The 21,504-nt window shown below is 35.5% G+C and overlaps 1 protein-coding gene across 3 annotated transcripts in view; it reads left to right on the forward strand.

Annotated features, from left to right (window-relative positions):
- ERBB4 (erb-b2 receptor tyrosine kinase 4) overlaps positions 1-21,504 on the forward strand; it is a 999,063-nt gene that overhangs the window by 370,704 nt on the left and 606,855 nt on the right. For all 3 annotated transcript variants that reach the window (XM_037042022.1, XM_037042020.1, XM_037042023.1), the window contains exon 2: positions 5,762-5,913. In XM_037042022.1, the coding sequence (XP_036897917.1) occupies positions 5,762-5,913 (152 nt within the window). The remainder of the gene's footprint in view (positions 1-5,761; positions 5,914-21,504) is intronic.

Raw genomic sequence — 21,504 nt, forward strand, 5'->3', positions numbered from 1 at the left:
TATGCTGAGCTTTGTTGTTAAGACCACTCAGCACAAAACACCACTTTGCAGATACAGAAATGAAGATTCCAAGTGGTGAAGTGAGTTGCTCAAGTTCACTCAGCTTTTAACAACTGAGGAACCAGCATTCGGTTACGGCTTAATTATGGTTCTCAGTGACTCCGAAGTCTTTCTAGTCAACAGATTTTGGCGGAGAGTGTGCTACGTGTCAGCTCCTCTAGGTGTCGAAAAGAGGGAAGAGCTTCGATTCTAACAGAGACATATCATAAACAAGTAAATAAGCCCACGCAAATGTAACTTCAGAAAGCAGTAAAACAAAAATAAAGGCAAGGAAGACAGAGCATCACAAATTGAAACCTGGTGCCTACTTAGATAAGGTGGCGGGAGAAGGCTTTTCTGAAAGAGTGACGTTTGAGCAAAGACTTGAATATATATTCTTACAGGATATAGTATGAAGTTTGGATTTTAAGGGGGATACATGGTGATGGAAGGAGACTTGACTTGGGGTGGTGGACACAATGCTGTGGACAGACAATGTGTTGTGGAATTGTGCACCTGAAGCCTGCGTAATTTTGTTAACCTATGTCACCCCCCAAAATTCAAGAAGGAGTAAAAAAAAGAGTTTGGATTTTATAACAAGTGTGATTAGAAGCCAAGATTGTTTTCGGCAAGGGAGGAATGTGAATGATTTATGGTTTTAAAAAGACCGTTCTGTCCTCTGTACGGAGAACTCGTCCACAGGGCCCAGTGGGGAATCCAGGAAGTCTAGTAGGAGGGTGCTGTCAGAGTCCATGGGAAAGATGGCCAGGATCACTGGATGAAGTCACTGTGGTGGTGGCAGTGACGAATGTGGCCCCATTTTTGGATGTGTTTTGAACACAGAGCTGCCAAAACTTGCTGTCTCTATGCAACTTTAATAACACTCAATAATAGTCACTGAAAATGTTTGCTACATCTCACATTCTCTTTAAATATTTTATACAGGGTCTGCACAAGTAGTGCCCCTTTTTATTACAAAATCTTTTCTTACAAAGTCATAAGCATGTAATTCTGTAGCATAACAATATCACACTCAAGCACACCACATGACATTTTAAGTGAAATGTTTGAATTAAAACTATAAATTGTTACACCCGTATTATTACCTACCAACCACACTCAAGCAGGCATTACTCCTGCCGGCCCCTGTATTTTGGAGTTTACTACAGCTCCAGCTTTCTCAGTGCTCCACACTGCTCACTGAAATACAGCGCACTTTTTATGTTGACATTTCAGAAAGAGAAAGTACTTATTAGTGTTATATCAGAAAGGCTAGGGACTTTTAGGTTACTAAATATGTTGTATTCATACAGTTCCTGAATGATGCACACAGTGTATAAATAGCTTATGCGTACTGCTCACTTCTTTTCTTACCAGATGCCTTTGAAAACTATGTGAGCTCTTAGAAACGACCTTGGAAATTTTTATCAATACATATTTTCTCGTGGTACTAGCTGAACGATAGATGCTAAATAAATAATCATTGATTTCTTATTTCAAAGTTCATACAAGCATTCCATTTGAAAGTCAGGCAAAAGTTTTGTTTAATTTTTAATTTCTCTTCCTCTTGTCATCTTTCTTGTCTATCCAATGGAATACTGGTTGCCATGGTCATAGAAAGCTTGGAAGCAATACTGATTTCTAGTGTGAATATGGGTATTGCTAATGTTTACTCACGTTGCTGCTAATATATTTTCCCCATGAATCAAACAAATAATTTGGTTAATCAACCTTTTTATATTGCTTCAAAATCCTAATTATAGCCTTTTTTTCCTAAATGAAGATTATGTAGTTTATTCACTGCTGGATGTAAATTGTAACACAAGAAGAATAAAAAGCCATCTTTGCAACTAGGGAGACATTTACAATAGAATCTTACCAGAGTAATTGGCAATTTTAAGGCCTCACATCTATAGTTTTACTCCTGGAGTTACAGCTGGAATGGAAATTCTAAGGAGCGTATAGAAATTCAGGATTTTTCAAGCTTGAACTATTATAAGCTTATAGTTTAAGGACTTTATTAGAGTGTAGGCAAAGGGGGCAGAGTTTTGTTAAACTTGTTTTGGCTGGTGAAAATGATTTTTCAATTCTGTTTGATAAACAGCTGTGTGAAATCAATGAAACTTGATGGTTTCAGCATTGTCTTGTATACATAGCCTGATTGTAAAATCGATGGACAAATGGAAGTTGTGTGGCATTCAGTGAAGGCATCATGGGGAGAAATACAAATGGTTTTTACGCTTCTATCCAAACTAGTTCTTTTAACATCAAGTTTGTCTTTCAAGATAAAAGTCAAGAGGAATATATTACTGATTATACGTAGCTTGTGTCAAACAAATACACAAGGAATGTGTCACTGAAAAAATATTTCCACAATGAAACTGTGTGTAGTAAGTGCTCCAGAGACCAGAATGTTTAGAAAGTAGTCTGATTAATCAGATTTTCTACTTATTGGAAGATTATTTTTTTGTTGAAAAATATTGTTCATATGGTATATTCAAAACACAGCTGATCACCGATTGAACCATAGACTGTTCTGAATTGAGGGTCATTTTCTGAATATGAGTTATAATACCTTTTTTTTAATTTTTAAAGATTTTATTTATTTTTAGAAAGAGGGTAAGGAAAGGAGAGAGGGAGAGAAACATCCGTGTGTGCTTGCCTCTCATGTGGCCCCTCCTGGGGACCTGGCGTGCAACTCAGGCATGTGCCCTGACTGGGAAACAAACTGGTGACCCTTTGGTTTGCAGGCTGGCACTCACCGAATGGAGCCACACTAATTCTTCTTAAAAAGTTTTTATTGTTGTTCGGTTACAATTGTCCTAGTTTTCCCCCATTGCTGTCCCTTGCCCTGCCCCCACCGCTCCCTGCTCCCACAGGCAGTCCGCACTCCACTGTTCATGGCTGTGGGTCATCCACACCTGCTTGTCGATTAGACCCTGCCTCTTTTTAGCAATTAAATGAATATTATTAAAAGGTAATGTCTTGTAAAACACTATGCTTTATAGTTCAGCAGATATAAACTAATGAGTAATATACTGCACCTGTCTTAAAAGAGTTTCGAGACTGTGGGTTTCTTAAACTTATATTTGTAATGAAAATTAATAACAATGATCTTATCCTGTATACCTCTTTTATATATGCAGAATGGGACACATGAATTAACATATTACATTTATATTAATAGATGTTTCTCTCAAAATTTCCTTAAGATTCCATAGAAAACACTAAACACTATTTAAAAACCTTTTCATTCAGATGTTTACATACTGATTTTGTATATATTGATATTAATGGGTTTTATTTCCAATTGAAAGAAGCTTGTAGAATGCAAGTTATACATAAATTGTAGTGTGTTATTATATATATTTTAGAATGGTTGTGGCAAGCTTATTAATTAATGCTTAATTAAGCCCATTAGTAGTTGCCTTAAAATATAAGCTTGTCTTCAAAGGAAATGAAAATAATCGAAGGCTGTATTACATGAACCCATATAATAGTAGCTTTTTCTAGCAGACCTTTTACAAATTTATAAATACTTTGTTATAAATTTACTGAGAGTAATGAAATGAAGATAATGGGTAATGGAAGGGGAAGCGTCTAGTTAAGGAACAAGTACAAAGGATCCACAGGCGTGGGCGACAGGACAGGGCGGGGGTTGTCGGAGCAGTGGGGTGGGGCTGCTGGGTCCGGGGAGAACCATGGGGGAAAAAGTGGGACAACTGTAACTGAACAGGAGTAAAAAAATGAAAAATAGCAAATGAAAGAAATCTAGAAAGAGCCTATTTCAAAAGAAGGTCACATCCACAAGTACCAGGGATTAGGACTTCAAAAGATCTTTTAGAGGGACGCACTTTTGTAAGAGTACCTCTAGAAAATACACTGTTTGATGAGCTTTCAAAATCCAGACAGTGCTATGTGTTTTGTTTTTATAATGTGCCTCCACTGTGATTAAAGGTCTACATTATTTCTCACGCCATTTAGATTCTAACTTGTGTTATTTTTAATGTGTCAGTGAGCAAAAGGAGACGCTAAGGTGGCCTTAGTGATTAGACTATGCCCATCTAGTCCTTTTCTTGTCTGTTTCTGTACTGAAACCTGTCGCACTGCACACCACATCGGGATCATGACGCCTGGGTCATTCTGTGTGCGTGACGCTCAGTGTGTATGACCTGCGGCTTAAAAGTTGACACTTTCTATCTTGCCATAAATTTTTTGTGTATTATATAACTTACTCAAAGAATATTCATCATCCACTTTTTAAACTTTACATACTATCATGTAAAGTATAATTTACATACTTTAAATTGTAAAGGTTCATAATATAGAAGATTCATAGATACATAATGTAGATACATATCATGAATTGTAAGATTCGTAATATAGTTTTTCAGTCCATTGGTGATCCAAGCTGGTGCGTTAAATGGTACAGACTTTATTCAGGCAGTGTATACGCCGTGAGAAGCAATGGCTAAATCTCTAACTTCTGGAGGACAGAAAAGATGCCAACACACATACAACCAAAACCAGCACACGCATGTCTGGATACTCATGTGCTCACATATGAACAGATACAACCGCGCCCCAAAGATGGCACACAGAAATCATTTATCTCCAGTCTGTTATACCTCAGAACGTGGATGAGTGTGTGTGGTGATGACCCTATTTTGTATCAACTAAAGTTTGTATTTTATTACACAATCTTTTGTAAATGTTTCAGTCTAAGTTGTTTAATATTTGTGTTTTTTAATTGTTGTTCAAGTACGGTTGTCTCTATTTTCACCCCACCACGCTCCTCCCCCCATCCCTGCCTCCCACCCTCGATTCTGCCCCCTTTGGCTTTGTTTTAAAAGGTAGAATTTTGAGGGTTTAAAGACACGAGTTTTATGTAGAAAATTTATTCAGTGAGATCAGCTTATTTTTCAATAGAAAAACATCATTTTTTAAATAAAAATGTTACTTTTATCATTTTTAATTTTCATTTACTTGCATATGTAGAATTTATCCTGTTGGAAAGTAAATTATAAGCCCTAAAGAAATGTTGCTTAAATGAAATTAAATGTATTTGCATGCTTTATATGCTCATAGGTAATGTGATTTTAAATTTATCTCCTTGCTATGTGTTTCAGTGGAACCTATGTCTTCTTACTCTCTGTCCTTAGGACCTGCTACTTGTGAATATAAATGTGTAATATTATGTGTAGAATCTAAAAAACTGACTTAAAGAAACAGAGAGAAGAGCAATGATTTCCAGGAACTCGTGGGTAGCAGAACTGGGAAAGATGTTAGAGTACAAACTTCCAGTCATAAGATTAATACTTTCTGGGCAATTGAAATGTACAGGTGATTATAGTTCACAATAATGTATTATACACTTGAAAGTTGCTAAGAGAGTTAATCTTGTGTTCTTACCACAAATAAGAAATAGTAGTTATGGGAGGTGACGGAAGTGCTAGCTAGCTATTGATAATCATTTTGCAACATCTGTATTACATCAACAGGGTGCACACCTTAAACTTATACCATGTTATATCTCAGTGAGTCTGGAAAAAATAAAAGTGAAGATATTTATCAGTGTGGGTTACAGGTCTTAATAACTTTTAAAATATTTGAATTCAGGGCCTTGTAGTTAAATTGTGGAATACGGAGGTAAGGAAGATACTGTATTGCACAGTTCATATCAAGGTTACCTAACTCCCTGTGCATCTTCTTGCCTTGGCAGTGTGTGCAGGAACAGAGAACAAGCTGAGCTCTCTCTCCGACCTGGAGCAGCAGTATCGGGCCTTGCGCAAGTACTATGAGAACTGCGAGGTGGTCATGGGCAACCTGGAGATAACCAGCATCGAGCACAACCGCGATCTCTCCTTTCTGCGGGTAAAGCTGTCTCTTTCTTTCTCTTCTTTGTGAGTGAACAGTGGTGTCATGATGCATAAAGGCAGACCAGCTTGCTTGCACCTTCTATGCTCTCCTGGCCAGCAGGAACCATTGTAGGCAAAAGATAAGAGGTGGCGAGATACACCCAGAGACAGAACAAGAGTCACAGTGCCATGAAGATGGGTATCCTGAGTTTAGAACAGCTACTGTGGCCCTAAGATTGATAAAGATCTTTCAGCGTGCAGTGCATGGTATCTAGCAAGTCCGTCGTCGTCTGAGTTACAAGCAAGAGGAAGACTAGGAGAGTCAGTGGACCAATCAGATATTAATTGTAAATTTAGCTATAAATCTACTTTTCTGCTCCTTTTTCTATCATTTTGGAAATTCAAGATTATTTTACATTATCATAGTGAGACCAATACTGTTACCTTTGGAAGAACAATGATGTTTCTTTTGGAAAACCTTCAAATTATTTAAAGTAGACTCACAGGTAATTAGAAGTACTTTGTGGATCGACATAAATGCATACAGAGTAGGGGGAAGTAAGTTTACAGTAGTTTATATAAAAAATAATGCAATCCCTAATCAATAGTAACACAAAATTAACTGCTTTATGTACTCACAACTATAAACCTACGTTCGCTCCACCTTGTACAAGTGCATACAAATTGCCCAGACAACTGGCGTCCTTTTACAAATTTGGTCAGTTTGCACTAATCCTTCTTCTATTAAACAGGCTGTATTAGTGTTTAATGCCTATCGATTTTTGTGTTTTGCTTTAAATAGAATAGGTATATGAAAAGCTGAACTCCAAAGGAACTTGGACAAAGTGATATGGGGATGTGGTTGTTTGTATAATTAATGGTTTATTCTTCATACAAAGATCAATAGGATACATAGCATCCACAGGCTACATAAGATCTTGTTTTCAATAACATTTACACATGTCGCTTGCATAAATCAAGTCAAACATGATGTGAAGACTGATACTACAGTAACCTAGTTTAGTGGGTAGTAAATTATTTAAAGAACCATGGAAATGTCAATAATTCTATACTTATATAAGTAGTAAAACAGGGATTTTAAATACTTTGACTATAATAAATATGTCCAGAAATAATAACAACTGTAGTAAATGAACCATCTCAAAACCTAAACAACATTATGAGGTGTATGATATCTGTTTTTAAAATGATTCTTGTGTTACATATGGTATAGAAAATAAAGATTTTTATACTATATTGCTTAGTTGACATGACTCGTGCTATGAGTTGTATGTCAAAGCTTTTTAAAATAATTATGTTTAATTATGACATACTTTTCATCAAAAGTAGATAGTAATAGTTATCTAAATCCTAGAATGAGAGGGCCTATAAAGAACTTAACGTTTTCTTTTTCTAGTCTGGACTGTTATTTTGAGAAGGGACACATACAAATTATCCCATAACAGCCCCTCAAAAGAATATATCTGAGTATTAGTTACTAAACTTTACTTGCAAGCTTTTAATTTGATTATTTCTAGGTAGATTTTATTCTTCAACATCAAAATGAGCTCTTCACGGTATATGAGCTGATTTATAGATTTGTTTAGAGGTGCCAAGGAACTCAATGATGTTGTAGAAAAGAAAAACTGAGCTCCAAATCTGGAATCCAGGGGTATAAATAGTTTAAATAGTTTTTAGGTCAAAATAATATGAAAAATATTTTAAAGGCAATCAATCTTAGATCCTTGTTTTTCTTCTTAAGATTTATTTGCTTTGTTTGCTATGTGGTATTTGTCCAGCTAAGAATTTGTTCTTATATAAGGATTCATAGGATATATAGTATAGATATAGATTTTATAGGCTTAATAAAATATAGTAATCAGTATTGTAAGTAATGGTCTTTAAAATAAGTAACATAAAGAGCCTGGCCGGGTAGCTCAGTTGGTTAAACTGTCATCCCTATATAACAAGGTCGTGGGTTTGACCTTCAGTCAGAGCACATACAAGAAGCAACCAATGAATGAATAAATCAGAGGAGTAAATAAATAAGCAAATTGATTTTTTTCTCTCCATCTCTCTCTTTAGAAATCAATAAATAAAAAAAATACAAAATAAGTAATAGAAAACTAGTATATATTTTTAAATTTTATAGTTTTGAGCTGTTATAGGTGAATGGTATGATATAAATAGGCTTTAGTCAATTTTCAATCTTTAGAAACATAAAATATGAAATACAGATTTTTGAGCAATGTGGTCTCTGTGGTTGGATAGTCTACTTACTTAGGAACAATTTTTAAGTAAAAAATAAGTTAATAGAATGAGTACATTTGGGAAATAATAAATTGAAGAGCAAGGTTTCCACCTGGAGCCAGAAACATATTGTTTATTTAAAATAATAATTTTTGGTTTCAAAGTTGCATCTCAAAAAGTTCATATAAACTTTGCATTCGCCCATGCATCCATTTAGAGAAAGCTTGAATAGGCTTCTTGCCTATTAATGCCATCTTTTTATTTCATTTATTTGTTGTTTCTGTGGAAAATAACCATTTCTAAGTGTGACGTAGTTTATGCACTCAACATATGATCCTAGCCCAAGGATACAATAGCACGCACTCCATTATTCTCCATTTCCACAATCTTGTAGTGTTGTGGAGGGCTACAGAAGTGTAGTACATAAGTACTGCAAATACATGTTTGTGTATGTATATATACTATGTACTGTATATATTTCGTACATGTACATATAGATGTGTATAAAAGAGTTGTTAAGACAGAAGAAAGAAGCCAGGATAATGAAGGTATGTTGTTCTGTTAATAGATGGTGTGGGTGCTGAGCCAAGAAAGGAATGGCTAACTCTGACGAATTCAGGAAAGATTCCATCAAAGAGGAGCTTGAATGGGATCCTTCCAAAGTACATAATCTGTCCAAAATGGACACCTTAAAATAAGTAGAGCCCATGAAAAAGGAATCTAGTCATTTCATATTATACTATAATTTTAATGTTTTGAATGGTGTGACTAAATAGTAAACTTGCATTAAACTATCCTATGGATCGCATAGCCCTCGGGCATATTTCTGTAACTATAATTCGTGGAGCACGTCACGGAACCATCATTCAGAGATCCGCAGTGTTCCTTTCTACAAATGCCCCAAAGCTGTAATGGGTTTAGATAGACATCAGGGATAGAAATCTCAGATTTCATTTTGGAATTCATTTCTGTTATAGGAACTTAAGAAATGACTTTTGTTTTTGAAAGACTTTTCATGCTTATGTTCATCTCTAGTTAGCAAAGCCACAAGCCACTCTAATTTCTGTGATGCATAAGATCAGTTTACCCAGATACTTTGTTTATCTCTTTTACTGATTAGTTGGTGCCTAGTACAGTGCCCAAGGTATAACGGTTTTCTGTAAGTATTTTTGAATGGGAAAATTAATGAGTAATTTTCTTAATACTCAATGACAATAATTATAGATCACTGCTCCATATGACATATTCTCTAGATGCAGGAATATGTGAGCCCCTCATCAGGTTATGTCAGGCTGAGACCACCACACACTGAGGGTGTGCACACAAGACACAGTCTGAGTCTATCAATATCGCTGCCCATGAAGCTGTGAAATTGTGATCTGGAGCATTCCATTTCTGCATCAGTTTCTTGACCATTTGAACACCAGAATGAAGCCATCTTTTTCTTGAGGTTCTAATGGAGGCAACACATTGAAACAGACATAGAAAGCAGAGAGATATCCTCCACCCCAAGTTACTGATGGGGGAACCATTCATTTCTAGGTTCTAGTCTGCTTCTGAAGATTGCTTGCATTCTAGACATTGCATTCATATGATACTCCTGGAACGTGGTAGTGACTTTGAACTGATTCCCTCATTTTCCCTTAAACTAGATAGGGCTGTTTTCTTTCATTAGAAGTAAAATATCTCTTTTAGTACATTTCTCAAGATCCCCAAAACAGAAAAAGTGGGCCTATGAGACTGGATTGAAGATGTGCTTACATATAATTTTTAAAAATTACACTGTTTTGGAGCTACTTCATTAATTTTTACTAGATATATTTTATTAAAATATCTTGAAATGTATTATTCTGAAGACAGATTTATTATATCAATCTTGATACTCATCTCTGCAAACACCTTTGAACACAGCTCTGTTATAACCTCCACATTTTTACATTTCTTTTGGGGGCAAAAAATCTAATTGACAATATTTAACATTAGATCCCTGAGAAATCACGTAGTTGTCAAGAAAAATGCCCTAAGACTTATTTACTATGTATTCAATCCATGTCACATGTTAAAACATATAATATATAACAGCAAGATACAACAATAACAGATTTTCACCACTGTCTTACACTGTGAACCTCTCAAACATGGCAAAATATAGCAAGTAGTGGGAATGAACTAGTAGTTCTTACACTCCCATTGAAGTCTCAGGGTTTCTCTCCTGTGTCATTGCATTGGACTTTCTGGCCCCTGCTGACATTTATAACTCGACACTTTTAAACAGGTACCAGACCTACCAGTTTTTATACTTTAAATTTCTTTTCTGTTTTATGTATTTACTTTAAGGAAATAGCTATCAAGTGTGAACTAAATGGAAAGCAGGTGATATATAGCACAAAGTATATGAAGTGTTAACACCTATCCTTAACCAGTGCTATAATAGGTATTAATTTTTAATCTATTGCTTGAATTTATTGTGTAAAAATTGTTTTGGAAATAGTATTTATTAGGATTATGAAGAGAAAATTTATTTAACAGCTGATTCACTGACCTAGATTATTAACAATATCAGTAATTCATTGGATTATACATTAATGATTATACATCTATTTTATCCTGTAAAATGAATAAAGATAAATTAATACATTGACATCTTTCTAAATAGTGACAATAATAGTCTATGACTGACAGCAAAGGGCAATGATGTTGAAAACTGTACTATTTAAAATATATATTTTCCCTGGCTGGCATGGCTCAGTGGATCGAGTGTGGACCGGCGAATGGAAGGGTCGCTGGTTCAATCCCCAGTCAGGGCACATGACTGGGTTGTGGGGCCAGGTTCCCAGCAGGGGCAACCACACTGAGGTTTCTCTTTCTGTCTGCCTCCCTCTCTCTCTAAAAATAAATTTACAAATCTCTAATATAAATCTATCTATCTATCTATCTATCTATCTATAATTTAATTTCCTGGGGTGTACAGTGGTTAAGGGGGTAAATGGTGACAAAAGGAGACTAGACTTTGAGTGGTAATCACACAATACACTATACAGATGATGTCTTGTAATTGTACACTTGAAACTTATGTGATTTTATTACCAAATTTAAAGCAAAATATTTTTTAAAAGGTAACTTCTCAGATCCTGAATAACATGTTATGAATTTTGAAAAATATTAGTTGCTTTTATTATCTATTTGCCAGAGCTATAGGGATTTTTTTAATATACAAGAAATGCCATCTAAAACTAGTAAAGAATAAAACAATTATTTATTTATAGCAATCATATAATGTGTTCATGTTCTTTTTTAATTTTTTTAAAGTTTTTTTAAATTTATTTATCTTTAGAGGGGAATGGAAGGAGAAAGGGAGAGAAATATCAATGTATGGTGGCCTCTTGTGTGCCCCCTGCTGGGAACTGGCCTGCAACCCAGGCATGTGCCCTGACTGGGAATCAAACTGTAATTGTTTGGTTCACAGGCCCACACCCAGTTTACTGAGCTACACCAGCCAGGGCGGTTCATGTTCTTTTACCCCAAAAAGTCCCATTTTTTTCATGTCTCTTTCTCCCTTTTTTAGTTTATTTTATTGATTATGCTATTACAGTTATCCCAATTTTTCCCCTTTGCCCCCTTCCACCTGGTACCCCCCTTCCCTTCAGTAATCTCCTCACCTTAATTCATGTCCATGGGTCCATGGGTCCATGGCTTGTGCATGTAAGTTGTTTGGCTTCTCCATTTCCCATGCTATTCTTAACCCCCCCCCCTGTCTATTTTGTACCTACCAATTATGCTTCTTAATTCCTGCCCCTTTTCCTCCATTCTTCCCCTGCCCCCGCTGATAACCCTCCAAATGATCTCCATATCTATGATTCTGTTCTTGTTCTAGTTGTTTGCTTAATTTCTTTTTGTTTTTTAGATTCAGTTGTTGATAGTTGTGAATTTGTTGTCATGTTAACGTTCATAGTTTTGATCTTCTTTTTCTTAAATGAGTCCCTTTAATATTTCATATAATAAGGGCTTGGTAACGATGAACTTCTTTAGCTTTAGCAAAATGTCCTACTTGAAAATTCAAATATTATCTTTGTCTTCTAGTTAATAGTTAATATTTTACAATGTCATGGAACTGTCATCCTCTTTCATTAGGATATATATGGATTCTTCAGGTACGAGGATGTTGTCAACCATTTTCCATAGGGCATAGAATTTGCATTGCTTTTCCAGTGCTGGTAATGGATACACATTATTTCACACTCACACATCTTTTCTCTTCTGTCTAAAGACAAGGCTTTTAAATAAGGCAGAAAAAGCTGTAACTCAGAGACTCTACGATGCTGACTGGCTTGCTGTAACCTAAGACCTTGGCTTCATTAGCATGGTTTTGTGACAATAAAATCAGCGATGGTGCATAGCAATAATGAGTTTCGAGTTGGAACGAGTAACCCTGCTTTTGCTCGTCTCTTTGCTGTTTTCAGTGACAATGAACCATCAGACAGATTTAATACATCACTTCAACATTTAATGTAAAATGTTGAAATATTTACATTTCAACTTATGTCAAAGCAGATGACATGACGTAGGGGTGGTTTGATATCTGTTTGTGTTTGTTTCCCGTGTCCTCCTCCATCACATTTCAATCTGTGCCTGGGCTAAGCTTTATGCTGCACAGCATTATTTATCAAAACCCTATGTTGAATAATTTATATGTAAGAATAAATAGATAATTTACAAAATGCTTTATTCCTTTGGGTTGGAAAGTGACTTATTGAATAGTTTGTATAAACACTAGCTACCACTGCCTATCTGTGACTGTTTTTAGCTCATTAAATACCAGATAGAATGACTTGTGTAGGAGAGATTGTGTTGAAGAGATCCAGTGAAATAAGGATGAGAAAACTAGTCATATTTTAATCATTAAAAATCAGAGAGGAAAACTCCACTTACATGAAACATGTCTGGCATAATAAAGGGGTCCAAATGTATTATATTCTCTTTAGGTATTATATTATACCTAAAATATAATTAAAGTGCCGTATTTTCTAATACAGCCGTCTATGTCAGCTTTGCACTCATTTTGATAAGATTGCACAGTAAGGACAAGAAAACTTAAATTTGTTTTTCTGAATCACTTTGTGAGATAAATAAGTGGTGTATTTATAACTCCATGAAATGGCAGGCAAAGAAACAAGATTCCTATATCAAATGTTCATATTCTATTTATTCACTGAGCACAATAGTGTAAGGTTTTCTTCCATGTAGAGCTCATGTTGGAACAGATGTCCAGAAAGAACTGTGAAGCTCAGCATTCAAAACACTTAGAACTAACCCTCATATGTTTGAACAAACTTCAGGAAATACATTGGACAGGTAAACAAGCATGAGAATAGATAGCGTGCTCCAACATTTTACGTAATTCCCCTCATTTTGTCTGAATTTCATGTACAAACACATCTGTGGTGAAATCTATCATGATTGCTGCATCTAGTTGACAAAGTTCTAGCTAGGTGTGATGGGGAATATTAAAGAGAAAGTAGAGAGAATCACATTTGAATGTGTCTGTTGGGCCAAAGCAGACATTCTGGGTTAAATGGGATTTTCAAAGCTTCAATAGTTTCTGAAAACTGTTTCTGACACTGTTAAACACAAAGCATATCAATGTTGTATTATGTGTTTACACCTGGCTTTTGAATTGAAACTTGTTTTTTTTTTTTTTGCACCAAATCTGATATAGAATTGTATTACACTTGAAAAGCTATGCAATTTGCATTTATCCTAGGAAATATATTTTTTTCTCAAAGGTTAAATACCATTTGATCTGAAAATATACATTGACTTAAAAGTCTGGTGCTCTTCAGAAATCTCACACAATAAAGCTAAAGATATAAATGTGTGTTTTCTGGCTTTGGCAGTTTTATAAACATATTTTTAAAACTTTATTCTTAATCATTTAAATTAAATATTAAAATATATTCAACAGTTTTGTCTCTATATTAAAAATATTAAATATGCAGTAAATTCAGTAGTCCCTATATAAATATACTATTAGTAGAAAATATATATTTAGGGAGTAATAGAAAGGATAGATATAAGAAATATGTATCAGTATAATTTATAATTTTCATATATAAATATACATGCATGTATTATACATTTTAATTAGTGACAATCTATGCTTATATGTGTATATATATATATATATATATAGTAACAACGGTTTTCTAGGATTGAGTCAAATTAGTGTAAGCATATAAAATGTCACTAAGAGAATATTAATAAAAATAAACTGCTCAAGAGAAGTTTTTTAATTCCCGAAATTGTAATGTACTATCCAGAAAACAATGCCCTTGTTGCAAATGTACTTAAATTAGAAATGAATTTATCAGTATACTTCACAGATGGAAAGTGTTCTTTTATACCTCTGAGGGTTGTAGTATTTAAATTTGGCTTAAATGGTGAGAATAATGAATTTATAGGCTTGTATTACCTTTAATTAGAGAAAAATGCAGGTAACAAGCCCATTTTGCTCTATGATGCTTAGATACTTTTTGATCAGGGGAATTGAGTATGCAAAAGTTATTTATTTGCCTATTTTATTTATAAGTAGCCAAGACATGATTTAAAGAGAGAGAACAAATAATATGAATTTTTAAGACTAACTGGAAGCATTTTGGTGATGGACTACCTTTTACAAATTCTAAAATTCAAATATGGGAATAAACCTTTTATAAAAGTCATAATTATGTACATTCTTATTGGATTTATTTTTTCTCTTAAAATGAATACTTTATTTTCTCTAAAAAAAGGATGGGCTTAAACTTGATGAACAGTTTTATGTGAGACCAAATCAATTGTCAGGGTCTTCCTTCAGTCACACAGAGTATGATTTAAAGTTCAAAAGAAGACAACTAAAATGTGTAAGCTGTTGCATTAGAAACACTGCAATTGTTTCGCCTGATCCCCAATTTGGACCCATGGAACTATAAAATATCATATTTAAGTATATAATGATTGTGATAAAAATCAAGATATTTGTTTCAGTAAATAGAAGCCTCTTTGAAATCATTTCTATTAAATCTCTATATGGAAATCAAAATATCTGATGCTGACTCAAATCCTCTTAAACAACTTGGTGCCACATTTGTTTCCAAAAATAAAAGTCTTATCAGGGTTTCTGGCACTCACTCAGCAGTGCCTTAGTCAGAGATGACTCTGTCTGAAGCAAATGGTTTTCTTCCTCTCTTCCCTGACCCCCACAGCAGTGACTATTGAGCAATGATCTGAAGACTTGACATAACATTTTTACAAAGCTTTTTACAGGTTCAACTTGTGAGTGGTGGTGATTTTGTATTGTCAGAGAGGTGAAATTGCAAGTCAAAAACTTGGCTGTTTTTAAGAGGCAATCAATAGCTAAATAAAAATACAGATGCTCTACCTAATGTATGAAGGTTGTTCCAATAATCTAAAAGACATGCACACACGGAAGCATTGGGAAGTATTAATGATGGAGATCAATGAGAAATCAATAAAGCACTGGGGAGAGTTCCTGGAAAAAATCAGGAAACCACAATCAAATATGGGCCATGTGCTAGATTATATTTCTTTCTTAAAACCTCATTCTCAGAGGACAATGGCCAAAATTCTTACTAAGTTCCCATATTTTCTGGCTCAGCCAATATACCTTGCCTCCCACTATTGCGGATGAACCAAAACTCATGACATCCTTCGATTGCAGCCCACTTCTCCGTGTGCTCTGCTCTCTCTAGCCCTGCTGCCCTTTCTGTCATTCCCTGGTCTTCTCCCCACCAGCACACAGACGCATACACTTATTCCTATCCAGACTAAGTTTGTTCAATATACAGATCTCCATTTAAAAATAATTTTATTACCCAATGTCAGCCAAAAGAATTTCTTCAGGGAAGCTTTACTAACTTTTAGGTCTCACTGATTTCCTTCCATTACTACATTCATGGCACCCTGTACTTCTCAGTAACACTTCCATGACAACAATTATTAAGTCTTTGCTTAATTTCTGTTCACTCTTTTCTAATACATACTGTGAAGGCAAGAACCATGTCTAGTTCACTGTCTCATCCTAGAATATAACACCATGTCTATCATACAGTGGCTGCTTGGCAAATATTTGTGGAATGACAAAAAGTAAATAAAAGGAGTGAATTCTTTTTTCTTTATGACATTTTTAGTCAAGAAAGAAGTGATTTCACAGTATTTTTTTCATTATTCTAAGTGAAGTTTCTCTCCCTGATGTCTTATAGCATCTATGATGTCTTTCATCTACTTTCCAAAAAATGATTTGGTTAATAATAAATAACATGCTACATGTAGATGAAACATAGGAAACTTAACTCATACACTTACTCTCATACATAACAACATAAAGGGTGGGTGAGCAGTCAAGTTTCCTGCTTCGATTGTATGAAGGACAAAGCCTTATACCCTTAATAACTTTAAGTATCTTTTTCTCTGGTCTGCCTTGAATACCTGGGATTTTGCCCATTAACATGATCCTGTATATCCAGTTACTCTTCATAAACTAGGGTCTTTATACTTTTATGATATTTCTTTTCTGTGTAGAATGTCTTTCCACTTTTCTCATTTTGGGAAATCACACAACTTTTTTAAAATTTTTATTTAACTCTTGTTCAAGTATAGTTTTCTTTCTTGTATTCCCAGCCCTTCCCCCCCATCAGTGCTCCCCACCTCCCTCCCATCTCCGCCCCCCACCTTAGTTATTGTCCATGTGTCCTTTATACTTGTTCATGTGAGTTCTTCCCCTTTTCCCCTGTAATTCTCTCCCCTCTCCCCTCTCCCCTCTGGACCCTGTCAGCACATTCTGTATTTCGGTGTTTTTGGTTACATTTTGCTTGCTTGTTTGTTTTGTTGTTTAGATTCCTGTTTGTTAAAGGTGATATCATGAGGTATTTGTCTTTCACTGCCTGGCTTATTTCACTCAGCATAATGCTTTCCAGTTCCCTCCATAATGTTGCAAAGAGTAGGAGCTCCTTCCTTTCTGCAGTGTAGAATTCCATTGTGTAAATGTACCATAGTTTTTTGATCCAGTCATTGACCGATGGGCATCTAGGTTGCTTCCAACTCTTTGGCTATCGTAAATTGTGCTGTTATGAACATTGGGGTGCATAGGTTCTTTTGGATTGGTGCTTCAGGGTTCTTAGGATATACTCCTAACAGTGGAATTTTTGGGTCAAAAGGCACGTCCATTTTTAGTTTTCTTAGAAAGTTCCATACTGTTTTCCATAGTGGTTGTACCAGTCTGCAATCCCACCAACAGTGAACTAGGGTCACCTTTTTCCGACAACCTCTCCAACACTTGTTGTTTGTTTCTTTGTTTATGGTAGCCATTCTGACTGGTGTTAAGTGGTATCTCATTGTGGTTTTGATTTGCATCTCTCTGATAGCTAGTGATATCGAGCATCTTTTCATGTGTCTCTGGATCCTCTGTATGTCCTCCTTGGAGAAGTGTCTGTTCAAGTCCTTTGCCCATTTTTTAATTGGGTTGCTCATCTTTGAGTGGAGTCGAGTGAGTTCTTTGTATATTTTGGAGATTAAACCTTTGTCTGAGGTATCATTGGCAAATATGTTTTCTCAAATTATTGCTTCTCTTTTTATCTTGATACTGTTTTCCTTGGCCATGCAGAAGCTTTTAAGTTTGATGAGATCTCATTTGTTTATTCTTTCCTTTATGCCCCTTCACACATCTCCTAAAAACTTGTTCTAAATATATTATCTCTGTTACCCCAAATTTAGCATGACCCATAAATTCAATCTGTATCCCCATTCTTGGCCCCTCCACCAAGCCAAGCAAAATCAATGTTTACCAACAGTACATATCTGTACAATAGTATATATCACTTTGGATAGGAGCATGTTGGACTATGAGATGTCCTTTGCATTTTTAGTAGTTTGTGTAGATATTGTGTAAAGTAAATGAGAAAAAATTGTTCAGTCAACTGTTCTTCTTTGAACAGATGAGCTGGGTTAAGTGATATTCTCCTAGTGAATTTTATCATACAGAAACTGCATTCCTTACTTAAATAAAAAAAAACATAGCATTTATAGGCACCCTTAGAGTTACACCTTTGGGGTTAACATGGACTAATATCCGAAACATACCACTTGTTGAGAAAGGTGCAAAGCACAGTGCCAGTTTAGTGCTTAATTCAGCCTGTATCTACTGAAGAAGTTGAATCAGTAACTAATAATATTCCAAAAAAGAAAGCACTGGGTCCAGATAGATTTCTTGGTAAATAGTACCAAACATTTAAGGAAGACATAGTACTAATTCTCTACAATATCTTCCAGAGTGTAGAAGCTGAGGGAGAAGTTTCTGACTCATTTTATGAGGCCAGTATTACTCTAATACCAAAAGCAGACAAAGACATTACAAGAAAACTACAGACCATTATCTCAGAAAAATAGATGTAACAATTCTCAACAATACATCAGTAAGTCAAAACCAAAAAAGTATAAAAAGTGTTACACATCATAACCAAGTAGGATTTATCACAGGTATGAAAGGCTAATTCAACATTTGAGATGCAGTTCATGTAGTCCATCACATCAGCAGACTAAAAGGAAATATATGTGTGTGTGTGTATATATATGTATATATATATATGCATATATGTATGTATAAAGGAAATATATATATATGATCATATCAATAGATTCAGAAATAGCATTTGACTAAATTTGACACACACTCATCACTACAACTCTTAGTAAACTAGGAATAGAGAGGAACTTTTACCACTAGTTCAACACTATCTCCAAAAAGAAAAAAAAAAAGGAAAACAAAACAAAAAAAACCCAGACATCACACAAGTAAAGGTGAGAAATGCAAAGCTCTTCTAATGAGATCAGGTACAAGGAAAGCCACTTTGAAAGACAGTTTGGTGATTTGGTGATTTCTTACAAAGCTGACGATATTACCCTTACAATATAGTCCAACAATCACGCTCCTTGGTATTTATCCAAAGGAGTTGAAAATGTATGTCTCCACAGAAACCTGCACACAGATATTTATAGCAGCTTTAGTCATTGCCAAAGCTTGAAAGACATTCTTTAGCAGGTAAAAGGATAAATAAACTATGGTACATCCAGACAATGGAATATATTTCAGTACTTAAAAAAATGAACTATCAAGTCATTAAACAATATTGAGGAACTTTCAATGCATATTATTAAGTGAAAGAAGCCAATCTGAAAAGGCCACATAAAAATGATTCAACCATATGACATTTTGAAAAAAGCAAAACTATAGAGATGAAGAGAGGGAAAGAAGGCAAAGGGAGATAAATAGGCAGATCACAGCGGGTGTTTAAGGGAGTGAAAATACTCAGTGATGGATACATGCTGTTATACTTTTGTCCAAACCCACAGAACGTGTAACACCAGGAATGAACACCTAAGGTAAACTTTGGACTTTGGGAGATTATGACATGTCAATGTAGGTTTATTCTGAGCATAAAAACTAAAAACCAAAAGTCAAAAACCCACGATTCTGGTGAGTACTGTTGATAATAGGGAAAGCTATTCACAGGTGGGAGCAAGGGGTATCTGAGAACTCTATCTTTTCTCAGTTTTGTTGTAAACCTAAACTCCATAATAAATAAATAAATGAAAATTTTAAAAAATCATAGAAAAAGAAGTTGGTTACGGAAAAAGAATAGGGGCTATTAAAGAATCAAGAAAATGGAGAAGGAATTCTAGGTATAGCTTCCCTTAGGAAATCTCCATTTTTTATTCACTACACAAATATGGAGGCAAGAAAAGACAAAAAGAGGGAGAATTAATGTACAACATACAGGGAGGAGTTAGGATGCAACAGAAATGGGGACATAGTAGGGCATTTAGGTGGAAAAGAGAGGTCAGGGCCAAATTGTGATGAGCCTTTAAGACATGACAGGTCATTAATGGGAAAGTATTATTTGGGAAATTTAATCTCATAGCAGTATGGCATTATTTTAGTCTGAGACATTAGTTTGATGAAGCCTGGAACTAGTTGGTTGCAGTGATAGTTGAAAGCATGTGATGCATTCAATGATCGTTGTAAAGAAAGATTAATAGGACTTAATACTGTGGATAGAGGCTGTCAGTGAAGGAGACAAAAAGACTGAAATCTCAAATCCGGGCCCTTAGGCAGATGCATTGTCCTGGCTATAATAGAAACAAAGGAAGGAAAGCCAGTTCTTTTCAAAGATACCTGGTAGAAGCTTCCTGGAGTTTCTATCAGTTTTTCAGGAAAACTCTTTCAAGCAAAATGTGCTTTGCACACTGTCAGGGCTCAGTCAAGTGTTGGGTTAGCAGGGTAACCGGAGAATGGAAGTGTTAGTAAAGCATTTTTCAGTATAACTTTTATTTGCAAAGACGAAGTGACCCCTGCAATTTTTTCTACTCTGTAATTAGGATCAGCAAATAAGAAGTTAAGCTCAGCAAATGATTGGTTGTGCTTAAGCCTATTTTGGCAATAACCTAATTCTCTCTAAGAGATGTAGTTCCCTGAAGAGCTTGGCTTAACCTTTGGTTTACTGAATATAATTACAACACATTTAGAGTCGGGATGGGACGCTGCATTTTGACTGTAGAACCTAATTTTAAAGCAATCTTGATAATAAAATTCACAGATAACTGCTCTGGGACAGTCCCATTTGGATTTTCCACCTTATCCGTGAAAGGGCTCATTGGATGTCAATGGCATGAGACTCAGTTGGACATTTTGGCCCCAGTTCTCAGTCTGTTTCAGTGAGGCAGCAGTGACAGCGTCTGTTTCGTCACCCCCATGAAGGAGGTTGTTGCAGAGGTGTCGGTGTTCCCGGGGTCAGCAACCCAATATCCCTCCAAGGAAATAGAGCCACAAATGAACTAACATGTGATACAAGTGAAGAGGAATATGGTAAGAGGGAAGTTGAATCCTTTAGAAAGGGACAGGCCAGGTTAAAAGCTTAGAAGGAAAAGAAAAGCAAGAACTAAAAGTCTGAGCACTTGGGTGACCTGGGAGTAAGCCAAGAGTAGAGGAACGTGCTAATAAATAAACGTGTTAAATGACCTCCCTGGAGCTTCCCAAATTGCTCAGATTTTTAATCCTTTGTGTGGGATAGTTTCACCTCAAACACCTTTGACTCCTCTGTTCAAGATTTATAAGTCACCTTTTGCCTCAGAGTTTTCGTGCTTATGCTCAAGTTGTCTCTTTAATTGAGCAATTCTCGCCACCCCTGTGAAGTCTGGAGGCAATTTCATTTTTCTGCTCAGGGTACCGAGGCCCAAAGAGGTTAACAGACTTGCTCAGGGCCGTGCATCAGTAGTGCCTGAACTTAAACTCAGAGCATTCTGAAAA

Source organism: Sturnira hondurensis, unplaced genomic scaffold (assembly GCF_014824575.4).
Source record: "Sturnira hondurensis isolate 20B ecotype Veracruz unplaced genomic scaffold, ASM1482457v3 Scaffold0003681, whole genome shotgun sequence".
NCBI classification, from domain to species: domain Eukaryota; kingdom Metazoa; phylum Chordata; class Mammalia; order Chiroptera; family Phyllostomidae; genus Sturnira; species Sturnira hondurensis.